This window comes from Lontra canadensis, unplaced genomic scaffold, assembly GCF_010015895.1.
Source record: "Lontra canadensis isolate GAN:19392208 unplaced genomic scaffold, GSC_riverotter_1.0 scaffold3, whole genome shotgun sequence".
Classification (NCBI taxonomy): domain Eukaryota; kingdom Metazoa; phylum Chordata; class Mammalia; order Carnivora; family Mustelidae; genus Lontra; species Lontra canadensis.
Window position 1 is genome coordinate 31,913,867 of NW_022630997.1, and position 21,286 is coordinate 31,935,152.

Genomic DNA, 21,286 nt, shown 5'->3' on the forward strand with positions numbered 1-21,286 from the left:
TTTCCCAGAAAATGAAGTTTGAAATGAGGCAATGAAGCCATAGGTTAATCAAGAGCCTGAGAACTTTGACATGTATTTGACAGTTTGCCAAAGAGTATGTACCTGCATTTATTAGGGTATTTTTTGGAATTTGTTTTTCCATTTTTTTAAGTTTATATTTAATTTATTTATTTGAGAGGGAGAGAGATCACAAATAGGGGGAAGGAGTAGAGGAAGAAGCAGACTCCCCACTGAGCAGGGAACCTGATGGCAGGTCTCAATCCCACGACCCCAGGATCATGACCTGAGCCAAAGGCAGAATTTTAATCCACTGAGCCACACAGATGCCCCTGTTTTTCCATTTTGTAATACATTTTATTTAGAATTGCTCAGGATTCAGAAATCTAGAAAACTCACTAAACGTTCTTTTCCTTTTTTTTTTTTTTAAGACTTATTTTATCTATTTTAGAGAGAGTGCATGCATGTGAGTGGGGGGGGTGCAGCGAGCACAGGGAGAGAGAGAATCTCAAGTAGACTCCACTAAGTGTGGAGTGTGACATGGGGCTCCATCCCACGACCCTAAGATCATGCCATGAGCTGTAATCAACGTCAAGTGCCTTACCGACTGAGCTCCCCAGGTGCCCCTAGACTTTCTTTTCTTTTATTTTTTTTAAAGTTTGTTTTTTGTTTGTTTCTTTGTTTTTTATTTGACAAAGAGGGACAGTGAGAGAGGGAATACAAGCAGGGGGAATAGGAGAGGGAGAAGCAGGCTTCCTGCTGAACAGGGAACCCAATGTGGGGCTTGATCCCAGGACCCTGGGATCATGACCTGAGCCGAAGGCAGACACTTAACAACTGAGCCACCCAGGGGCCCCAGCTTTGTTTTCTTGATACTCTGATGACTTCATGCTAATGATGACCACAGATTAACATAAGATGTATAATTTTTTGAGGATGATGACCATGTTTTTGTTTACCTTCACATTCTCAGTGTATGAGACATAGAGTTCATTATGTTTATTTTGGGGATTCTTGGAGGTATCTTTTAGCAAAGAAGATTTAGTACTAAATATATCTTTAATATTTAATGATTGGTAAGCCTATAAAATTTGTAAAAATTTCAGCCAGTATTCTTCAGCTACTTTTGTCTCTCTCTTTCCTTTTGGTACTCCAGTTAAACTTATCCTACCTCAGTCAACCAGAAGTCAGCTGGTCAAACCTATAGTCTGAAAGAAACAGTCTTATTGACTTCATTGTAATAAAGCATACTGCACACCAGAGGAGTGAGTGGACATCTTATCAAAGAAAAGGTTTTGTAGGATTTTGGTTGGATAGAGGAGTTTAAGTGGTGAAATTTAAGTGGAATGGTATTTGAGAGGCTCAGAGCAAAGTGGTATTATCTGTAAAGGGATCCGTATAAAGGTTCGAGCTACAGAGTGGGTCCAGGGGTCCAATTTACTTGAAACCATGAAGTTAAAGTAATTATGGGAGGTTGTGTCAAGAAACTCTTTTTGAAGCTGTGTATCTCTTCAAAATAACTTAGATACTCCAAGCGAGAATGTATGCCTATTAATTTTTGATAGAATCCTAGTCATATAGGCTTTTACTTTGTTGGGTATTGGATATTTCCCCTATGAGATTTGTTTCATTTTGTTTTGTTTTAAAGATTTTGTTTATTTTTTTGAGAGGGAGAGCATGAGATGGGGGAGGATCAGAGGGAGAAGCAGACTTCCTTCTGAGCAGGGAGCCCAGTGTGGGACTTGATCCTGGGACTCCACGATCATGACCTGAGCCAAAATCATTTTCCCAACCAACTGAGCCCCCCACATGCCCTCCCTTTAAGATTTGACTTACTCTTATTCCACTGTAGCTAATGGGAATGTGAATTTTTTGCAGCTCTGGGAAAGAACAGTTGAGGGATTGTTTCCTTGCTCTTCTGGGGGGAAGTTCATTCCCTTGCTTCAGGTATTTTTCTTTACACATTCGCTCATCATTACTCACTACATACTTGATGGGGACCCTCTGTATATCCAGAGTACTTTGAGCAGCTTTCTCCTCTGGTACCGTGCTCTACAAAACTGCCTGCTACCTTCATCTTCCTGGTTCCATTTCAGGAAGAGAGACTGCTGCTGGTTGAACTGTGAATTCTCCCTTCCTGTGTTATTGCCTGGAAACTCAGGCAATTATAGGACTGACTTCATATTTTTGCCCTCTTAGGGATCATTGTGCTATGCTGTCTGATGTCCATTTTCCGGAAGCTGTTTCATAGAATTTTTCCCCACAGTTTGTTATTTTCAGATCGAAAAGTGAATTTGGTCCCTGTTACAAAATCACATCCAGAAATGGAAACCCTAGATTCATATATGCGTTATGATAATCATTATGTTCTATAGCCCCCCTTTTTTTCCCTTCATGAGGACTTAAGAATATAAGGATTTCCTCCAAAACTAATGATCCATTTTTGTTTCTATTGTTCTCTTCTCTTCTCTCCTTACTTTTAACTTGACTTGATCTGGAATTTCCTTTTAAAATTGAAATACAATTTTGTCTGTATATGCTTAGTTATGATTTCTATATTGTCCATATGAAAAACATTTGAGAAATGGACATTTGGTTCTACCAAAACCAGATTAAAAATAAATGAGGAAACTATGTTAAACAGTAAGGAGGGGGCACCTGGGTGGCTCAGTGGGTTAAGCCTCTGCCTTTGGCTCAGGTCATGGTGTCAGGGTTCTGGGATTGAGCCCTGTATCAGGCTCTCTGCTCAGCGAGGAGCCTGCTTCCTGCCCCCCGCCTCTCTGCCTACTTGTGATCTCTCTCTCTGTGAAATAAATAAATAAAATCTTAAAGAAACCGTAAGGAGTAGAAGGAGGTGAAATCAGAATTTAAGCCTTTTTTTTGTGATGGATTTCCTAGGCCTACTGCAAATAGAACTTAGAGATTCTTAAAAGCCTGGGCAAAAATGGTTGACAGTGGCCCCTTTACTTTTCAGTAAGGACCATTAAAAATAGAAAACCCTTGTCACCCAGGGTCACATATGGGTTATGTTTTAATTTTTTTTCTGTATCTCAACCAAGTAAATATTTCTATTAAACTTTTCATTTGTTGGGGTACTTGGCTGGCTTAGTTGGAAGAGCATAGGACTCTTGATCTCAGGGTCATGAGTTTGAGCCCCACATTGGGTGTAGAAATTAGTTTAAAAAAATCAAAATTTTCTTTCGTTTGTTTTTGATAGGTTACTAGCAATATTTAATTTCAGCTTATAAATAAAGGATGTTCTTAACACTTCCCACTTGCAAAAATTGGCCATACTAGGATTATATTCATCTTTTTATTACTCTTTGGCTTCTTTCTTACTTTCCTTTTTTTCCGTCCTTCGTTCCTCCCTCGCTCCCTCCCTCCCTTTCTTCTTAAGACTTTATTGAGAGGGAGAGAGAGCAGCACAAGCAGGGGTTCAGAGCGAGGGACAAGCAGACTCCCCTGCTGAGCAGGGAGTCCGATGCTGGGACTTAATTCCAGGACCCTAGGGTCATGACCTGAGCCAAAGGCAGAAGCTTAACCAACGGAGCCATCCAGGTGCCCTGGTTTCTTACTTATTAAAATCTTGTCTCCATTTGATATAGTTGCTTCATGGAAATTAAAATATTAACTGATAGAATGATAAAAGATTTCTACCTTTTCTATGTTATAAGTTTTCTAAAAGAATTTAAATTTTTATTTTTATTATTTTTTTAAAGACTTTATTTGAGAGAGTGAGAGAGAGAGGGAAAGGATGAGAAACGGGTAGGGCCAGAGGGAGAAGCAGACTGCCCGCTGAGCAGGGAGCCAGACTCTGGGATCATGATATGAGCCCAGGACAGACACCGACTGAGCCAACCAAGAACTCCAAGAATTTAGTTTTTATTTGGAAGTATTTTCAAAATTATAGAAGAGTTGCAAAAATAAAATAGTACAGAGAACACTTCTTATCCTGATTATCTTAACATTTGTTTTTTCATTTATTCGTTCTCTTTGTGTGTGTGTTTACCCATATACATGCATACTTGATTTTTTTTTCCTGAATATTTAAAGGTAAGTTGCATATATCATAGCCTTTAACCCTTAAATATAGTGTGTATTTCCTAGTCAGTTACAGGTCCCCATCTGTGGTAATCAAACTGCAGTAAATTTAACATGGTTCCAAAATTTTTACCCAGTCTTTTGTTTTCAGTTTTGTCACTTGACACAGTAATGTCCTTTGTAGCATTTTCTCCTCTTCTGGTACAGGATCCAGTCTAAGGTGATGTATTTTATTTAGTTGTTGTATCTCTTTAATCTCCTCTAATCTGGAATATTTCCATAGTCTTTGTGTTTTATAACATTGACATCCCCTAGCCCTTTAAAAAAAGGCACCTCATTTTGGTTTAATTTCAGATTTCTTTTGATTGGATTCAAGTTATTCATTCTAGGGCTGGATACTGTGTAAGTGATGATTTATTCTTTTTAGCGTATCACGTCTGGAGGATGTTCATTATGATCATCAGTCAAGGGGTTGTCTGTTCCTCCACTGTATAATAACTGTTTTTTTCCTTTGTAACTAAAAAGCAGTCTTTGAAGAGATACTTTAATACTATTCCAATACTCCTTTTTTCATTACACTATACTCATAGATACAGTATAAATGATAATGATTCTTTCATGATCCAGTGTCTACTGTGCTGGTTGCAAAATAACCACTTCCCATTTCTCAGACTCTCTCCACATTCACCAGTTAGTTCTCAACACTTCTGTAGGCATGAACCCACCCTTCTTCCCATTTTTAATTTTTCTTTTATCAGTATTTATTGGAGAGAGGGGCAGAGGGAGTTTCAAGCAGACTCTGTGCTGAGCATGGAGCCAAAAGCAGGGCTCCATCCCACAACCCCGAGATCATGACCTGAGTCAAAATCAAGAGTCAGATGCTTAACCAGCTGAGCCACCTAGAGATCCCTCTCTCTCTTTTTTGATTCATAATTCATTACTTATTTTGGATCTGAATTGCCTGATTTGGCCTCTAAATGCTGGCTTTCTTATACCCATGACATGCCATCTACTATAAGCACTTCCTTATTTTCTGGCAGAACACAGTGTTTCAGGTTCATCTTGTACCTCTGTTCTAGACTTGGAATCAGGCCCATCCTCTGATGAGACCCCATTTTCTGGGGGGTATGGTCTTTAGAGACCAAGATCTGGGTACTGGATGTGCTCATTGCTTCTTGGCCCTTTTAGCAGATGGCAGTAGGAGACATGCATATATATGCATATAAATCACAACATGTATACATTTCTGCATATGCACATATCTGTTCCAGAAATCATGAGTTCACACTATCTCTAATGCTAAACTACCTATACAGGATTCTTTTTGCCTTCTCTCTTAACCTTGACTTCAGCAATATCAACATGTTTCCTCAAACCTGTAATACACCTAAAATAGAGAATTGCTTTGTCCATTCTGTTACAATAAATCTAATATGTTCTGGATTTCATTTGTTTTATTCTTTTGTTTTTGCAATCCTGCACTTGTTCCATCCTGTGCTGCTACCCACTGAGGGTATCAAGTGAAATGGTGTGTTCCTAAGTTGTTTAGATTGCTTATGTCTACCTGCCTCTTAGTCTTTCTGTCTTTTCTTCAGTGTTTGCTGTTCATTTGAATTATGAATTGGTTTATTTGTTCTGGCTTGCTTTCAGTTATAGGTTTTTTCCCCTTCCATTCTTACTGATTTGTTTTTTGCATATTTACAACATTAATATGCTTCCCAAAGTCACAAATATACATAAAGTTCAGGGAAGAGTCATTTCATCGAGATATGTTCCAGCCCATCACCTACCTCTTGTAGGGAACCAACTTCACTGTTTTCTGCTTTATTCTTTCTGTGTTTCCTTTTTATTTTGTGTGTGTGTGTGTGTGTGTGTGTGTGGTTTTTTAAAGATTTTATTTATTCATTTGTCAGAGTGTGAGCACAAGCAGGGGGAGCGGCAAACATAGGGAAAAGCAGGCTCCCTGGGAGGAGCCCAGTGTGGGACCCAATCCCAGGGCTCTGAGATCATGACCTGAGCCGAAGGCAGACATTTAACTGACTGAGCCACGCAGGCTCCCTGTATGTATGTATTTTTTTTTTTTAAAGTAGGCTCCACACCCATTGTGGGGCTTGAACTCACAACACTGAGATCAGGAGTTGCATGCTCTGTTGACTGAGCCAGACAGGTACCCATATTTCCTTTTTAAAAATAAGCCCAAATTTTCTTGTTTTGTTCCTTCTTACATAAAAGGTAGCATCTGTATGCTTTTTTGTACTTTGCTTTTTTTAATTTAGTAATAACCCTTGGAAATCATTCTGTGGGTTAATCCTCATATATAAAAGTTGGGTTTAGATTGTATTTTTTCCTTAATTTCTTTCTTCCTCCGTTCTCTTATATATTTTGTACATCCCTTAAATTATATATGTGTAGATAAATACAGTCTTGGGAAAATTTTGTATATTCACATCTCTATAATTATTTGGTCCTAATTTCAGTTGCAGACTATTCATGTGTTGTTGTTTTAGGATTTGGTGTGGCTACTATAAAATAAATCCCAACTAAGTTTTTAAATAGGTGGCTTCTTTTTGGGTGGCTTAAAATAGTCCTTGTCTTTTTATCTCTGGAGTGATTTCAAGTTGCTGTGTTGTAAGAGTCCAGCTTCCTTTGTGGTGGTGTGCTATCATCTCTACACTATTAAAGAGTATAGAAGGAATGGGAAGATGAGGTAGTGACCCATCTCTGTAAGGCCAGGACCCACAAGGTGTCCACAGTGCTTCTCTTTATACATCATTGACTAGGACTTAGTCATGTGCCCACACAAGAAGCAAGAGACATTAGAAAATCAGGACAAGCATGTGCCTAGCTACATATTCTTAAAAAGAAGGGGAGAATGAATATTCTGTAGATACAGGTATGAAGATATTTACATCTTCTCTTTTCAACTGGTCCATTATATACTCAATGGCATTTTTAGTTGTAAAACCTGATGCCTATTTTAGCTGATATTTTCATCATGGTTCATTCTAGTATTGTATGTATGTGTTTATTAATTTTAAAGATTTTATTTATTTATTTATTTGACAAACATCACAAGGAGGCAGAGAGGCAGGCAGAGAGAGGAGGAAGCAGGCTCCCCGCTGAGCAGAGAGCCCGACGCGGGGCTCAGTCCCAGGACCCCAGGATCATGACCTGAGCCGAAGGCAGAGGCTTTAACCCACTGAGCCAACCAGGCGCCCTGTGTATTTATTTATTTTATTGTGTTCAGTTAGCCAACCTATAATACATCATTAGTTTTTGATGTAGTAATCAACAGTTCACTAGTTGCATATATATTCTAGTATTTTTGATAGTTGAATTGTAGGCTGAGTCATATTAGTTTTCATAAAGTGTCAAGTATTGAATATATGCTTTATTATCTGGATATTTTACAGTTTATACTCAGATTATGTTACTTCAAATTCTATGTGGCAGTGGTCTGCATCTATAAAATCGTTGCTACCAAAATACTTTGAAGTTATGTTCACAAACTGAATGGTGGTATGCATTGTTCTTCATGTAGATAGGAATTAATAATTTTTTCATAAAAATAGCAGCCCATTTCATTAAAAGGTTTATTTGTGGACTTTAACTTAAGGCAGAAAAGATTTTCCGCTCTTTCTCTCTTGTACATGTGGATTACATTCTCTGTGTAGTGCTCTGTATTAATCTATTCTGTATTAACCTATTCTAAATGTCTTGTTTTTAGCAGTACATTCTGGATTTTAGTTTAGGGATGTCTGCATTTTTCCCTTAAATAATTTAGTAGTTTGAATATTTAACAAATTATTAAAAATTTTAAGGATTTTTTTTGTCATAGGGTGGTACAATTTGAGATTATATAATTATGCTTAAAAGAAAGTTCTAAAGAGCTAAAAGTTATCCTAATCTTGGTAAAACTTTCTCCCTCAAACTCCCTCTGCTTCTGCTACCCATCTTTTTTAAAACTCCTTATAACTTTTTAAATCAATAAATTTTTATTTAAGGAATTTTACATGTGATTCCTTCCGCTGCTTAGTTCCTCCAAAGTTTGAATCACAATCTTCAAAATAGCCCTTTTAAAAAGAACTTTATTAGTTCAGTCCAGTTGTCACTGTCAGTCCGGAGCTGTTTTGGTTGGGCTTCTTTGATCTGTACTTGACTATGGACATACTTCAAAAATTCTACACCTGTAATCTTTGGGATCCAGTTTCGTTAGGGCCCTAAAAGTCAAATTGTACAAGTACACTGATGGCTATTTTGGCAAATGATCTGGAAGTATTATTTCTTAATTGCTTCTAGTACTGAAAAATCTTATTACTTCCACTCTACTCCGTGATCCCAACAGAAAATGATACAGGTCTCATTGTCATCACTGCAGTAGCTTGTGTCTCAATGTAGCCACATTAACCGTTTCTTTTTCAGAACTCATTTAGTTGTAGAGCATGCTGATTGAATTACTGGTAAGAGTGCTATTCTCTTCTCATGTTATCCTTGTGTGGGTAATGCTAGATGAATTCTAATCAGCTTACTATATTTATCTCATTTAGTACATAGTTTTCTTTAAAACTCAGAAGTAAATTTGGTACTGTTAAAAAAAATTCATATGGCTTAAAAGCAGTTATTTCAATTTTTTTTTTCCCTTTTAGGAGCCAGTTCAGTGAAAGACAGCATAATATTGTCATTTCTTCTTAGCTTTTGGTGAAGCAGTTCTTCTTTCCTCTGTTTTATAATTGTGATTCAGTAAGCCAATCTGTTGAGCATGGACTTGGCATTAAAATTGTAAAAACCCCAATTTTATTCATTGTTCTCATAGAAAACTGGGTTCTCTGTCATGGATAAATGCTCCATACGTCTGTTACTGGCATGTTTTACCTTTAGTTGTAGTAGAGTGTTATACTTGGGGTTTTTCTTGTTTGTCACCCCCCCCGGAGAATTGAAGAGAATAATATGTTTAAGATTAGAACTGAAATATGCTAAAATAATTCCAGATCTTTAGAATGTTGTTATAGGGAGCTTTCTTACTTTTTTTGTTCTAAGTACTCTTCTCATTGGATTAGATTAGAGCAAACAGAATCCACAAATATTTTAACACCAGGAAAAATTAAGGAATTTGGTTAATGGGGCGCCTGGGTGACTCAGTCGTTAAGCGCATGTCTTCGGCTCAGATCACCATCCCAGCGTTCTGGGATCGAGCCCAGCATCCGGGCTCCCTGCTCAATAGAAAGCCTGCTACTCCCTCTCCCACACCCCTTGCCTGTGTTCCCTCTCTCGCTGTGTTTCTGTCAAATAAATAAAAATCTTAAAAGGAAGGGCGCCTGGGTGGCTCCGTGGGTTAAAGCCTCTGCCTTTGGCTCAGGTCATGGTCTCAGGGTCATGGGATCAAGCCCCACATCAGGCTGTCTGCTCAGCAGGGAGCCTGCTTCCTCCTCTCTCCCTGCCTGCCTCTCTTGACTACTTGTAATCTCTATCAAATAAATAAATAAAATCTTAAAAAAAAAAAAAACTTAAAAGGAATTTGGTTCATATGATATGTCTCCTTTTTAAGCCAGAATAAAATTAACATTAAAGGTAAGCCTAGTGTAATGGTATAGTCAGAATCACCTGGTTAAAACTTAGCTAGGTTGCTGAATGATAAGGTTAATTTTCATCTTCCATGAAAAGTTGATTACTCTGTACACAGTCACTTTCACTAGCATGTAGCACAGTATTTTTGTATACTCTCCATACACAATTAACTTAGGTGCATGTGAATTTGGAATTATTTTTAGAAAGAGCTCAAGAGTCCATCATTGTCATCCTTAGCCACCTGCGCCCCTTGGGTATCTGCTTGCACACCACATCCAGGTGTTATTTTTCATTTTAATCTTTAAGTAGTAGGATTTATCTTCATCTCCTCCCCTCCTTATAATAAACACTATATTAACCATATAGAACTTGAAGTAATAGTCAAGGAAAAGTTCTAATTGAATTGACTTTCTTTTAGATAAGCATTAAAGTGGTAAAACATCAAAACTGTTTAAAATTACAGTATTACTAAATTGCTTTGTAAAACAGAGTAAACAGAAAGTTAATTGAATATGTCCTTCTAACATAAGTTATTTGGTTATTTTGTATACTGTTAGGCTTTAAGGGCTTTTTGAAAAAGAATTTATTGTGGTAAAAAACAAAACATGGAATCTCCCCCCTTGGGAAATTTCTGTGTGTACAGTACACTGTTGTTAACTATAAGCACAATATTGCACAACCAATCTCTAGAACTTTTTCCTGTTTCATGATTATTTTTTATATGCATTGAATAGCAGCAGCCCCCTATTTACCCCTTCCCCCAAGCCCCTGGCAACTACCTTGCTGTCTGTTTTTATGAGTTTCTCCTATAAGTGGAATCACACTGTATTAGTCCTGTGACTAGTTTACTTCATTTAGCATAACATCCTATAGGTTTATTCATGTCATAGCACGTGATAGGATTTCCTTCTATTTTACGGCAGAATAGTCTATTGCATGGATATATTACATTTTCTTTATCCATTTATCTTTTTTTATGATTTTTAAAAAAGATTTTATGTATTTATTTGAGAAAGAGGGAGCAAACGTATGAGCACAAGCTGGTGGGAGTAGGCAGAGGAAGAAGCAGACTCCTTGTGCAGGGAGCCGGATGTGGGCCTTGATCCCAGGACCCCGAATTCATGACATGAGCTGAAGTCAGATGTTTACCCCACTGTCAGGTGCCCTGGTTTTTTGTTTTGTTTGTTTTTTTTACAGTAATCTCTGCACCTAATGTGGGACTCAAATTTAGAGTCACATGCGTTACCAACAGAGCCAGCCTGTCCATTTGTGGTTTGAATAGTAGATTATTTCCACCTCTCGGCAGTTGTGAATAATGCTACAGTGACCATAAAAATGCAGATATTTCTTCAGGATCCTGATTGATTGATTGATTGATTTTTTATGAATACCCAGAAGTAGAATTGCTGGCTCATAGGAGTATTCTTTTTTGAGGAGTCTCTCTGCTGTTTTCCGTAATGGCTGCACCATTTAAATTCCTGCCAGCAGTGTAACAGGATTTCCAATTTTTCTATATCTTTCCCAACACTTAATTTTCTGTTCTTTTTGATAGTGACTATTCTAATGGGTGTGAGGTGATATTTTATTATGATTTTGACTTGCATTTCACTTTTTTTTTTTTAGATTTTATGTATTTGACAGAGCACAAGTAGGGGGAGCAGCAGGCACAGGGAGAAGCAAGCTCCCCATTGAGCAGAAAGCCCGATGTGGGGCTCTGTCCCAGGAACCTGGGAACATGACCTGAGCCCAAGGCAGATGCTTAACCTACTGAGCCACCCAGGCACTCCATCCCACCCCACTTTTTTTTTTTTTTTTTTAATTCATTTGAGAGAGAGAGCACAAGCTGAGGGGAGAGTCAAAGGGAGAGGGAGAAGCAGACTCCCTGCTGAACAGGGTGCCTACTAATCCACCCAGGGTCCCCTTGATTCACATGTCACTTATGATTACTGATGTCAGGCATCTTTTCATATACCTGTGGTTCTTTGTATGTCTTTTTTTTTTTTTTTTTTTTTTTTTTTAAGATTTTATTTATTTGACAGGCAGACATCACAAGTAGGCAGAGAGAGAGAGAGAGAGGTAGAAGCAGGCTCCCTGCTGAGCAGAGAGCCCGATGCAGGGCTCCATCCCAGAACTCTGGGATCATGACCCGAGCCAAAGACAGAGGCTTTAACCCACTGAGCTAACCAGGCACCACCTTTGTGTGTCTTTTTTGGAAAAATTTCTTTTCAAGTCCTTTGTCTATATCTTAATCATTTTTTTTGTTTTTGTTTTGCTATTGAATTGTAGGTGTTCCTTTTATACGGTGGATAGTGACCCCTTATTAAATATATCATTTGCAAATGTTTCTCTCATTTGTAGGTTGCCTGTTGTTTCCTCTGCTGTGCAGACTTTTTAGCTTGATGTCTATGTGTGCATTTGCCTCTGCTTTTAGTGTCATATGCAAGAAGTCATTGTTAAGACTACTGTTAATGTAACTTTTCTCCCATGTTTTTTTCAAGGTGTTTCACAGTTTCAGGTCTTTTATGTTTAAATCCTTAATCCATTTTGAGTTGATTTTTGTTGATGGTATAAGATAATTGTCCAGTTGTATTCGTCTGCATGTGAAACCTGGTTTTCCCGGCACCACAGTTGGAAGAGATGATCCCCATTGTGTAGTTTTAGCTCCCTTGGTGAAGATCATTCGACCATATATATGTTGGATTTGTTTCAGGGCTCTCTGTTTTGTTCTATTGGTCTCGAGAACTGTTTATGCGAGTACGCTGTTTGTTGTTGTTTTTTGTTTTTGTTTTTTTAAAGATTTTATTTATTTATTTGACAGAGATCACAAGTAAACAGAGAGGCAGGCAGAGGGGGTGGGGAAGCAGGCTCCCCACTGAGCGGATAGCCCAAAGCAGGGCTCGATCCCAGGACCCTGAGATCATGACCTGAGCTGAAGGCAGAGGCCTTAACCCACTGAGCCACCCAGGCGCCCCTGTTTTTTTTCTTAAGATTTTATTTATTTATTTGACAAGGAGAGAGAGATCACAAGTAGACAGAGAGGCAGGCAATGAGAGGGGGGAGGCAGGCTCCCTGCCAAGCAGAGAGCTCGATGCGGGGCTCAATCCCAGGACCCTGAGATCATGACCAGAGCTGAAGGCAGAGGCTTAACCCACTGAGCCACCCAGGCGCCCCTGCCCTACTGTTTTGATTACTGTTGCTTTATAAGGTGTTTTGAAACCAAGAAGTGTAGGCCTCTAGTTTGTTTTTTGTGAAGATTGTTTTGGCAGTTCAGCATCTTTTTTCTTTTTTTCCCCAGTGTCTTTTGTGATTCCATATGAATTTTAGGTTCATGTTTTTTTTCTTTCTGTAAAGAATACCATTGGGATTTTGATAGGAATTGCATTGATTCTATAGATCCGTTGGGAAGTATGGCCATTTTAACAATATTAAGTCTTATAATCCATGAACACAAGATATCTTCCCATTTTTTTTTCACCTTTTAATTTTTTTCAACTGTCTTTTGTACCTGTCAATGTACAATCTTTTGCTTCCTTAACAGTTAAGTTTATTGTTAAGGTTTCTTTCTTGTTTTGCTTTTGATGCTATTGTAAATGGGATTTTCTTCATTTCCTTTTTGGATTCTTTGTTAGTTGTATAGAAATGCAATTGATTTTTGTATCCTACAACTTTAGTAACTATATTCTAATGGGGTTTTTTGGTGGAATCTAGTTTTCTATATACATGATCATATCATCTGTGAACTGATAGAATTTTACTTCTTTTCCAATTTGAATACCTTTTATTTCTTGCCTAGTTGCTTTTGTTGATATGTCTAGTACCATGTTAAATAAAAGTGGTGAGAGTGGCCATCATTGCCTTATTACTGATCTTAAAGAAAAAGCTTTCAGTTTTTCACTGTTGAGTATATTAGGTCTGGCTTAATATATGACCTTTATTACGTTTAGGTAATTTCCTCGTATTCCTAGTTTGTTATTTTTATTATGAAAGGGTGTTAAATTTTTTTCAAATGCTTTTTTTAAATCCAGTTGTCATGATGGACAGAATTTTGTCCGCTCTGTTAATGTGATGTATCACATGGGTTGATTTTCATGTTAAATTATCCTTGCATCCCAGTGATAAATCCAGCTTGGTTATGATGTATAATCCTTTCATTGTGTTATTGAATTCAGTTTTCTAGTATTTTCTTGAGGATTTTTTCCATCTATACTCCTCAGTGATAATATTTTTTGGGCAAAGACTTTTGAAATGAGTGAGAACAATGTATTCCCGTCTGATTTTTACAATAATAATACTTGCTAACAGCTTGTTTTTATGTCAGTTATTTCATTTGTTTATTGCAGTAGACCACATACTCTAGTTTTCTTGTGAAGGTGCTAGACTGAGAATTACACATCATTTTGTAACTATTAGTGGTAGTATTACCCATAATAGTTAATACTTGTAGAGCACATACTCTTTCAGGCACTCTTCTAAGCGTTTTACATATATTCATTTAATTCTCACAACAATCCTTTGCAGTACTATTATTAACCGCATTTTGTAGATGAGTAAAATGTTGAGTAACAAGTATAGAACTCAGGGTTTATCTGGATTTTAATACAGACCATCTGGTTTCTAAATCTGCTTTGTTAGGTATATTGCCATTCACAGTTAACTGGAAGGCGGTCTATTTAATTTAGACTCTTGATTTGCTCTGGCATTCTGTTACCTGTGGAATCAGATAAACTACTTATTATCTAAGATTATTATGGGACATCAATTTTGTATGTGTGTGTTTGTGTGTGTCCCCCTCCCATCAATGCTTTTTAATTTTAATTTAATTTTATTTTTTTTAAGGTTTTTATTTATTTGAGAGAGAAAACAAATGGGGAAGTGTGGGAGAGGGAAAGGCAGAAGCAGACTCCCCGATGAGTAGGGAGCCTTAGGACTCATTCCCAGGACCCTGAGGTCATAACCTGAGCTGAAGGCAGATGCTTAACCAACTGAGGCACCCAGGGGCGCTGTATCAGTGCTTTTTATTTTTGTTTATTTTTTATTCTTTTTAAAGATTTTATTTATTTATTTGACAGAGAGCACAGTTGGCAGAAAGGCAGGCAGAGGGAGAAGGGGAAGCAGGCTCCCTGCTGAGTAGAGAGCCGGAGGGGCTCGATCCCAGGATCCTGAGATCATGACCTGAGCTGAAGGTAGAGGCTTAACCCATTGAGCCACCGAGGCAACCCATATCAGTGCTTTTTAAAAAGAAGTAAAGCACTTGAGCTTTGAGGCACCTGTTCTTTTCAAATGTCCTTGATCTTCCTGGGCTCATGAGTGTGCTTTGACTATTAAAAGTTGCTTAAGTGAGGTATCTAACAGCTAGCAGTCATAGGGATTATATAGCTGATGTTCGAGAGAAAAACAGTAAGGAATAGGGAGCTAGGTTTTAAAATTTATGCTGAGTCTAGTCTGTGTGGCTGTGCTTTAAGAGGCTTGATCAAGTCCTTGCCTGGTGTATAAATTGCTTTAGATTACCGGTGTCTCCTCACTTTATGCAAACCTGGTATATAAGAATAATGGGTTTATATACATAATACAAGTGAGAGACTTTATGCTTTTACTTTCACAGTAGGATTTCTTTTAGTGTTAAGATTTTTCTAACATATTTAATATACAAATCCATTTAAGCTTTATCTTTTAATTTTTATTTTTTAAAGATTTTATTTATTTATTAGACAGAGATCACAAGTAGGCAGAGAGGAGGAAGCAGGCTCCCCGCTGAGCAGAGAACCCGATGCAGGGCTCGATCCCAGGATCCTGGGATCATGACCTGAGCCGAAAGCAGAGGCTTTAACCCATTGAGCCACCCAGGCGCCCCTAAGCTTTATCTTTTTTTTTTTTTTTTAATATTTTATTTATTTATTTGACAGAGAGAGAGATCACAAGTAGGCAGAGAGGCAGACAGAGAGGGGGGGGGAAGTAGGCTTCCTGCTGAGCAGAGAGCCCGACACGGGGCCCGATCCCAGGACCCTGAGATCATAACCCTGGCCGAAGGCAGAGGCTTAACCCACTGAGCCACCCAGGTGCCCCTAAGCTTTATCTTTTAATAAACCAGTTCTTGTGGAGCTTAGACTGTCACATGGTTATTTTAAAGGTAGTATTTGAAAAAAGATAACTTTGATGTTTAATTCCAGTTAGGTGAGTTCACTGTGGCTAGTAAGGGAAGATGGTTACTTTATGGATGTAGACTTTTGGCTTGTCTTGAAGTATGTTTCCCCACTTGTACTCTTACTTTTTGCATATAGTACTGAAAGTGTCATTTATTATACTCTTATAAACAGAAAATCTCTAAGGAGATCAAATCATTTATATGAAGCTTAAAGGACAAAATTTAACATGACTTTTGTAAAGGATGGAAAAAATGTTCTCAGTCTCAGTCTCCTTTTGAAGATTTTATTTATTTATTTATTTTCATTTATTTATTTGTTTGACACAGAGAGATCACAAGTGGGCAGAGAGGCAGGCAGAGAGAGAGAGAGGGAGGTAGGAGGAAGCAGGCTCCCTGCCAAGCAGAGAGCCTGACGCGGGGCTTGATCCCAGGACCCTGGGATCACGACCCGAGCCAAAGGCAGAGGCTCAACCCACTGAACCACCCAGGCGCCCCTCAGTCTCCTTTTGAAAGTGAGGTGTTTGTGCTTTTTATAGAGATTTAATTCTTGGATTTGATTATAGGGGCTTATGGGTCTTTATTCTCAATTTTAATATCAGAGTGTTAAAATAGTTTTTAAGTTATCTCTCCATACACCTTTTTATTATTTCTTAAAATATATATTTATTTATTTATTAGAATGAGTGGGGAGGAGAGGGAGAAGCTGAGGGAGAGCAGGGAGCCTAATATGGGACTCCATCCCAGGACTCTGGGATCAAGACCTGAGCTGAGGTCTTGATCTTAACTGTCTTGAGTTAAATTACTTAGTTATGCTTGACTGACTGAGCCACCCAGGCGCCCAAAACTTAAAATTATTTTCATTAAATTTATATTAAATGTTTTGTCAGCACACTGACCTGAACTGAGGTGGAGCAGTTTACATCTTTATCCCACTTCATGTGAATAAGAATACATTTTGCTCCAGAAATAATATATGTAATTAAATAGTACTGCTTTAGATTCCCCTGTGTTACGTAATATATGGTCTGTATTCCGTAACTACTTTTTTAAAACTTTGAAAACTTCTTAGTAATGGTAATCCTCTGGCCCCAAAAGTTTCACTTAAAAATATTTATGGACCTTTATACTTTCCATAAGCTGCCTTATTTTCATGGTTGGAAGAATATGCAGCATGAATCAGTAGTATTAGGAATAAAATATATGTTGAATTAACTATAGTGATTAGTAAGTTAGTACAGATTGGTAATAGTTGCCCACAGCACTAATTGTTGATTTTGTGGCTGAATACCACCGTGACGTCCATAGGCATGGGAGCACAGTGGGAGTACAAGCCAGGTATTGTCTATCCTGCTCTCTCTAGGATACATGTTTATGTTTTTAAGTTATTCTTTGTGATTTTTATTAAATGTGACACTCTTTTAAGGTTGCAAAATAAGGAAACAGTTGATCTTTTTCTTATTTCTTTAGTCTCCTACAAAAGCTGTATATAATGCCAGACATTGGAACCATCCAGACTCAGAAGAGCTACCTGGGCCACCAGTAGTAAAACCTCAGAGTGCCACAGTAAGTGAACTGTACTTTTTAACTTCGTTTTTGGTTAGGCTGTTGCTGTCTTTATTCACAGTTTTAAAATCTTTGACCATAACAGTTTATTTTGGGTCTTCCTCACTAAAATTAAGCAGCTTCAGTTTAGTTCTTTGGAAAAGTGAGGATTGTAGACAGGATAATTGGAATTCTGGTGCTACTAGCTTATAGATAAAAGCCTTAGAAAATACTGTATCATTTTACTCCTGACCCATATCTTACGGAATTACTATATTTAGTGTTTTATGGGTAAATTATTCCATATTTGAAGTTTATATTAGCTATTAAGAGCTATCTTATAAATTATATCCTACATAGATCTTAGAGTAGCAAAATGGTTAGTTTGAAATTACTTTGAGTAATTAATTTCAGAGAACTTTTTCCTGCATTTCAGTAATAACTTTCAATTCAAAACACATTTGAAAAAGATTCTTATCAAATTATTTTCTTCAGAGTAACTGGGAGGACCATGGATTAATACTTGAAGTTAATGGTAACACCTCAGTCATCTGGAGCTGTCAAGTAATGAATTCTTTATAACAACAAAAAAATTAGGGATAGAGATCTAAGATATTATAATTATAGTTCCCTGTGTTCTTAAAGTTGAATATATTAAACTCCATTTACTAGTATAAGATCATTATTGTGTATATTACTAATTATATATCAAGCTTTTATTATGGCTATTTATTTATACTCCAAATTATAGATTCTCTGCTTTAAAAGTTGTCTTGTCTATCTGTTGTGGTTTTCTTGTCCTGTTCCTAACTTTTTATCAATGCTATTTATGTGTGTAATTGTGGTTCTTTATTCCTTCTCGTGGTCTTGGAGACAAAAAACAAATTATGTATGAAATGTGAGGTTTAAAAAGACCAGAAGGAATTCCTGAGTGGTTCTTTTGTGAGTCTTACCTAGTAGTGCATAGAATTTTAAAGTAGCCCTTATAACATTTCAGAGGCTTCTCCCTGCCTTTTTTTTTTTTTTAAAGCCAAATTTGTTAGGTAAATGAGCTGTTACTATTTTTATATATTTATTTAGAACAATAATTTAATAACCTTTATTAATAGGTGAGGCTGTCTTCAAAGGAACCAAATCAAAAAGATGATGGAGTTTTTAAGGCTCCTGCACCACCACCCAAAGTGATAAAAACTGTGACAATACCTACTCAGCCCTACCAAGATATAGTTACTGCACTGAAATGCAGAAAAGAAGACAAAGAAGTAAGCAGCCATATACAGTTTTTACTGCACGTGGATAGATTTTTGTATGTAATATTTAGCCTTTTAATGTCTTGAACAGATATCCACGAACTCATCTTTCCTAGTACTATCTAATGTTTTTAAAACTTTTCTTTTAGTTGCCATATAATGAACTGTTTTATACACTTCTAAATGAAGTACTGCAAGCCCGTAGATTTAAATATACTAGTTCATGGTTACAAAAGAAGTGGACTTATTTTTTCTTGGCAGTTGTATACTGTTGTTCAGCATGTGAAGCACTTCAATGATGTGGTGGAATTTGGTGAAAATCAAGAGTTCACTGATGATATTGAATACCTGTTAAGTGGCTTAAAGAGCACTCAGCCTCTAAACACACGTTGCCTTAGGTGAGATCTTATTTTTATATTTGATAAATGTATGCATCCTCTATCTCACTGAAATTTTCTGGCCAGATAGAGCCAAACATTTTGTTACCATGGTTTTGTTATCATAACTATAGTTTATAGCCGGTGGAAATAAGTTACAATGTGGTTGATTTCTTTTAAGGTACTTGATTCTACATGGACAAAGGAAAGTTGGATGATTGTAGCTCGTTAGCATAGTATAGATTTCACTTTACAGATGAAAAGAAGTGTTATACTAACAAATCTTTTAAGTTCTTTTTTAGCCCCAAATTTCAGACAAGTGATAAATATGTTTGATTTAAGCATGTTTTGATTTGGATCATCTTTTGCATACTATAGTGGATTGAATTCTCTTAATTTGATTGAATTATCCAGTCAGTTGGAATATATCCAGTCAAATGTTATCTGTAGTTTTCATGTATCAGAAGCATTATGAAAGGTAGCTGAGACTTTCTGCTTTTAATAGCAGTAGTGGTATAAAGACTACATCAAAGATGATTATGTGTTATTTATATTTATACTAATCACTGTGCATCAGCAGATTTTTAATAATTCAGTTTGTGCATGTGTTTTATATTGTGTTTCATATGGGCAGTGGGTTGACACTCCTGCACCCTTCCCCATTTGCTTGTTTTGATATTGCATAAATAAAAAACTAATGCACTATTTTCAGTCCCCCCCTAATCTAGTCTATTTTCTCCTAGTGTTATTAGCTTGGCTACTAAATGTGCCATGCCCAGTTTTCGAATGCACCTGAGAGCACATGGAATGGTAGCAATGGTCTTTAAAACCTTGGATGATTCCCAGCACCATCAGGTATTCTTAAGTTTCTGGGATTAGGAAGCATTATTTAAAATGTATAGTGTATTTGGGGGTGCCTGGGTGGCTCAGTAGGTTAAGTGCCTGACTCTTGATTTCAGCTTGGATCATTATCTTAGGGTCGTGGGATGGAGCCCTGCATGGGGCTTGCATTCAGCAGGGGCTTGCATTCAGCAGGGAGTCTGCTTGCATTTCTTTATCCTCCCCCATTTTTAAATATGCTAGTTCATGGTTTCAAGAGAAGTGGACTTCTTTTTAAAAAATTTGTGTATTTGGCTATTGATATTCATATGTGAATATTTCCTAATTATGGGTTGTTTTATTTGCTAAATATATAGAGGTTAATGCCAGAAGTTTTTGCTTTTGATACATTATTCAAGGTTATTTTCTCATGACACTTCTTTGTCTTAATATTACTGTCAGTTTATACCATTAAAACATCAGTTACCACACCTAACATACCATACTATACGGGATATTTAATTCTGTGAACATTGAGTTCCTCAAATTATAAAGTGCTGAAAAAAATCTTTTAGGGGCATCTGGGTGCTCAGTTGGTTAAGTATAAATGACTCTGGATTTCAGTTCAGGTCTTGATTTCAGGGTTGTGAGTTCAAGCCGCACATTGAGCTCCATGCTGGGCATGGATCTACTTTAAAAAAAAAAAACAAAAAATCCCTTTTTACTCTTTGATATTAATAGCATGAAAAAATAGCTTGAAATTAAGATTTTAAAAAACTTTTTGTTTGGATGTTGAATCTAGTTCTAGCCCATTATGAAAAGAAACAAAATTCTCATTTTCATTATGACTTTGACCTAATCTCTTAAAAATCAAGTATCTGTAATAAAAGTCAGGTTTAACATTTTTGATGTTGGGGAAAAAAATCATTACTGGGGCACCTAGGTGACTTAGTCATTAAGTGTCTGCCTTTGGCTCAAGTCATGGTCCCAGGTTCCTGGGATTGAGCCCTGCATTGGGCTCCCTGCTCAGTAGGAAGTGTGCTTCTCCCAATCCTACTCCCTCTGCTTGTGTTCCCTCTCTTGCTATGTCTCTCTCTGTCAAATAAATCTTAAAAAGAATGAGTACTAACCATTATCAATAGTGGTATTTTCAGACAACTTTATTATATTTTTGTTTAAGGAAATTATGTTCCAAATGCAGATTAGGTGACAGTCTAATACTGAATCTTCTTCTTTTAATTCTTTTTTTTTTTTTTTTAAACTTATTTGAGAGAGAGGAAGAGTACGAGTAGGGTGAGGGGCAGTGGGAGAAGCAGACTCCCCACCCAGCAGGAAGCCCGATGTGGGGCTTGATCCCAAGACTCTGGGATCATGACCCGAGCCAAAAGCAGATGCTTACCCAAATTAGCCACCCAGGCATCCCTAATATTGAATCTTCTGAAACTGAAAGCAGTGTACTTAACCCTGAGTGAGGATAATTCCATTGCCAAGTTGTATCAGCTACAGAACAATGAGGGGGAAGAGAAGAGACTTAAGAATTAATTTCCTTTATT

The 21,286-nt window shown here is 37.2% G+C and overlaps 1 protein-coding gene across 2 annotated transcripts in view; it reads left to right on the top strand.

Moving 5' to 3' along the window:
• The window catches only part of WAPL (WAPL cohesin release factor), an 85,244-nt gene that overhangs the window by 41,216 nt on the left and 22,742 nt on the right, over positions 1 to 21,286 (top strand). For both annotated transcript variants that reach the window (XM_032838401.1, XM_032838396.1), the window contains exons 5-8: positions 17,213 to 17,308; positions 18,397 to 18,549; positions 18,799 to 18,935; positions 19,658 to 19,769. In XM_032838401.1, coding sequence (XP_032694292.1) covers positions 17,213 to 17,308; positions 18,397 to 18,549; positions 18,799 to 18,935; positions 19,658 to 19,769 — 498 coding nt within the window. The remainder of the gene's footprint in view (positions 1 to 17,212; positions 17,309 to 18,396; positions 18,550 to 18,798; positions 18,936 to 19,657; positions 19,770 to 21,286) is intronic.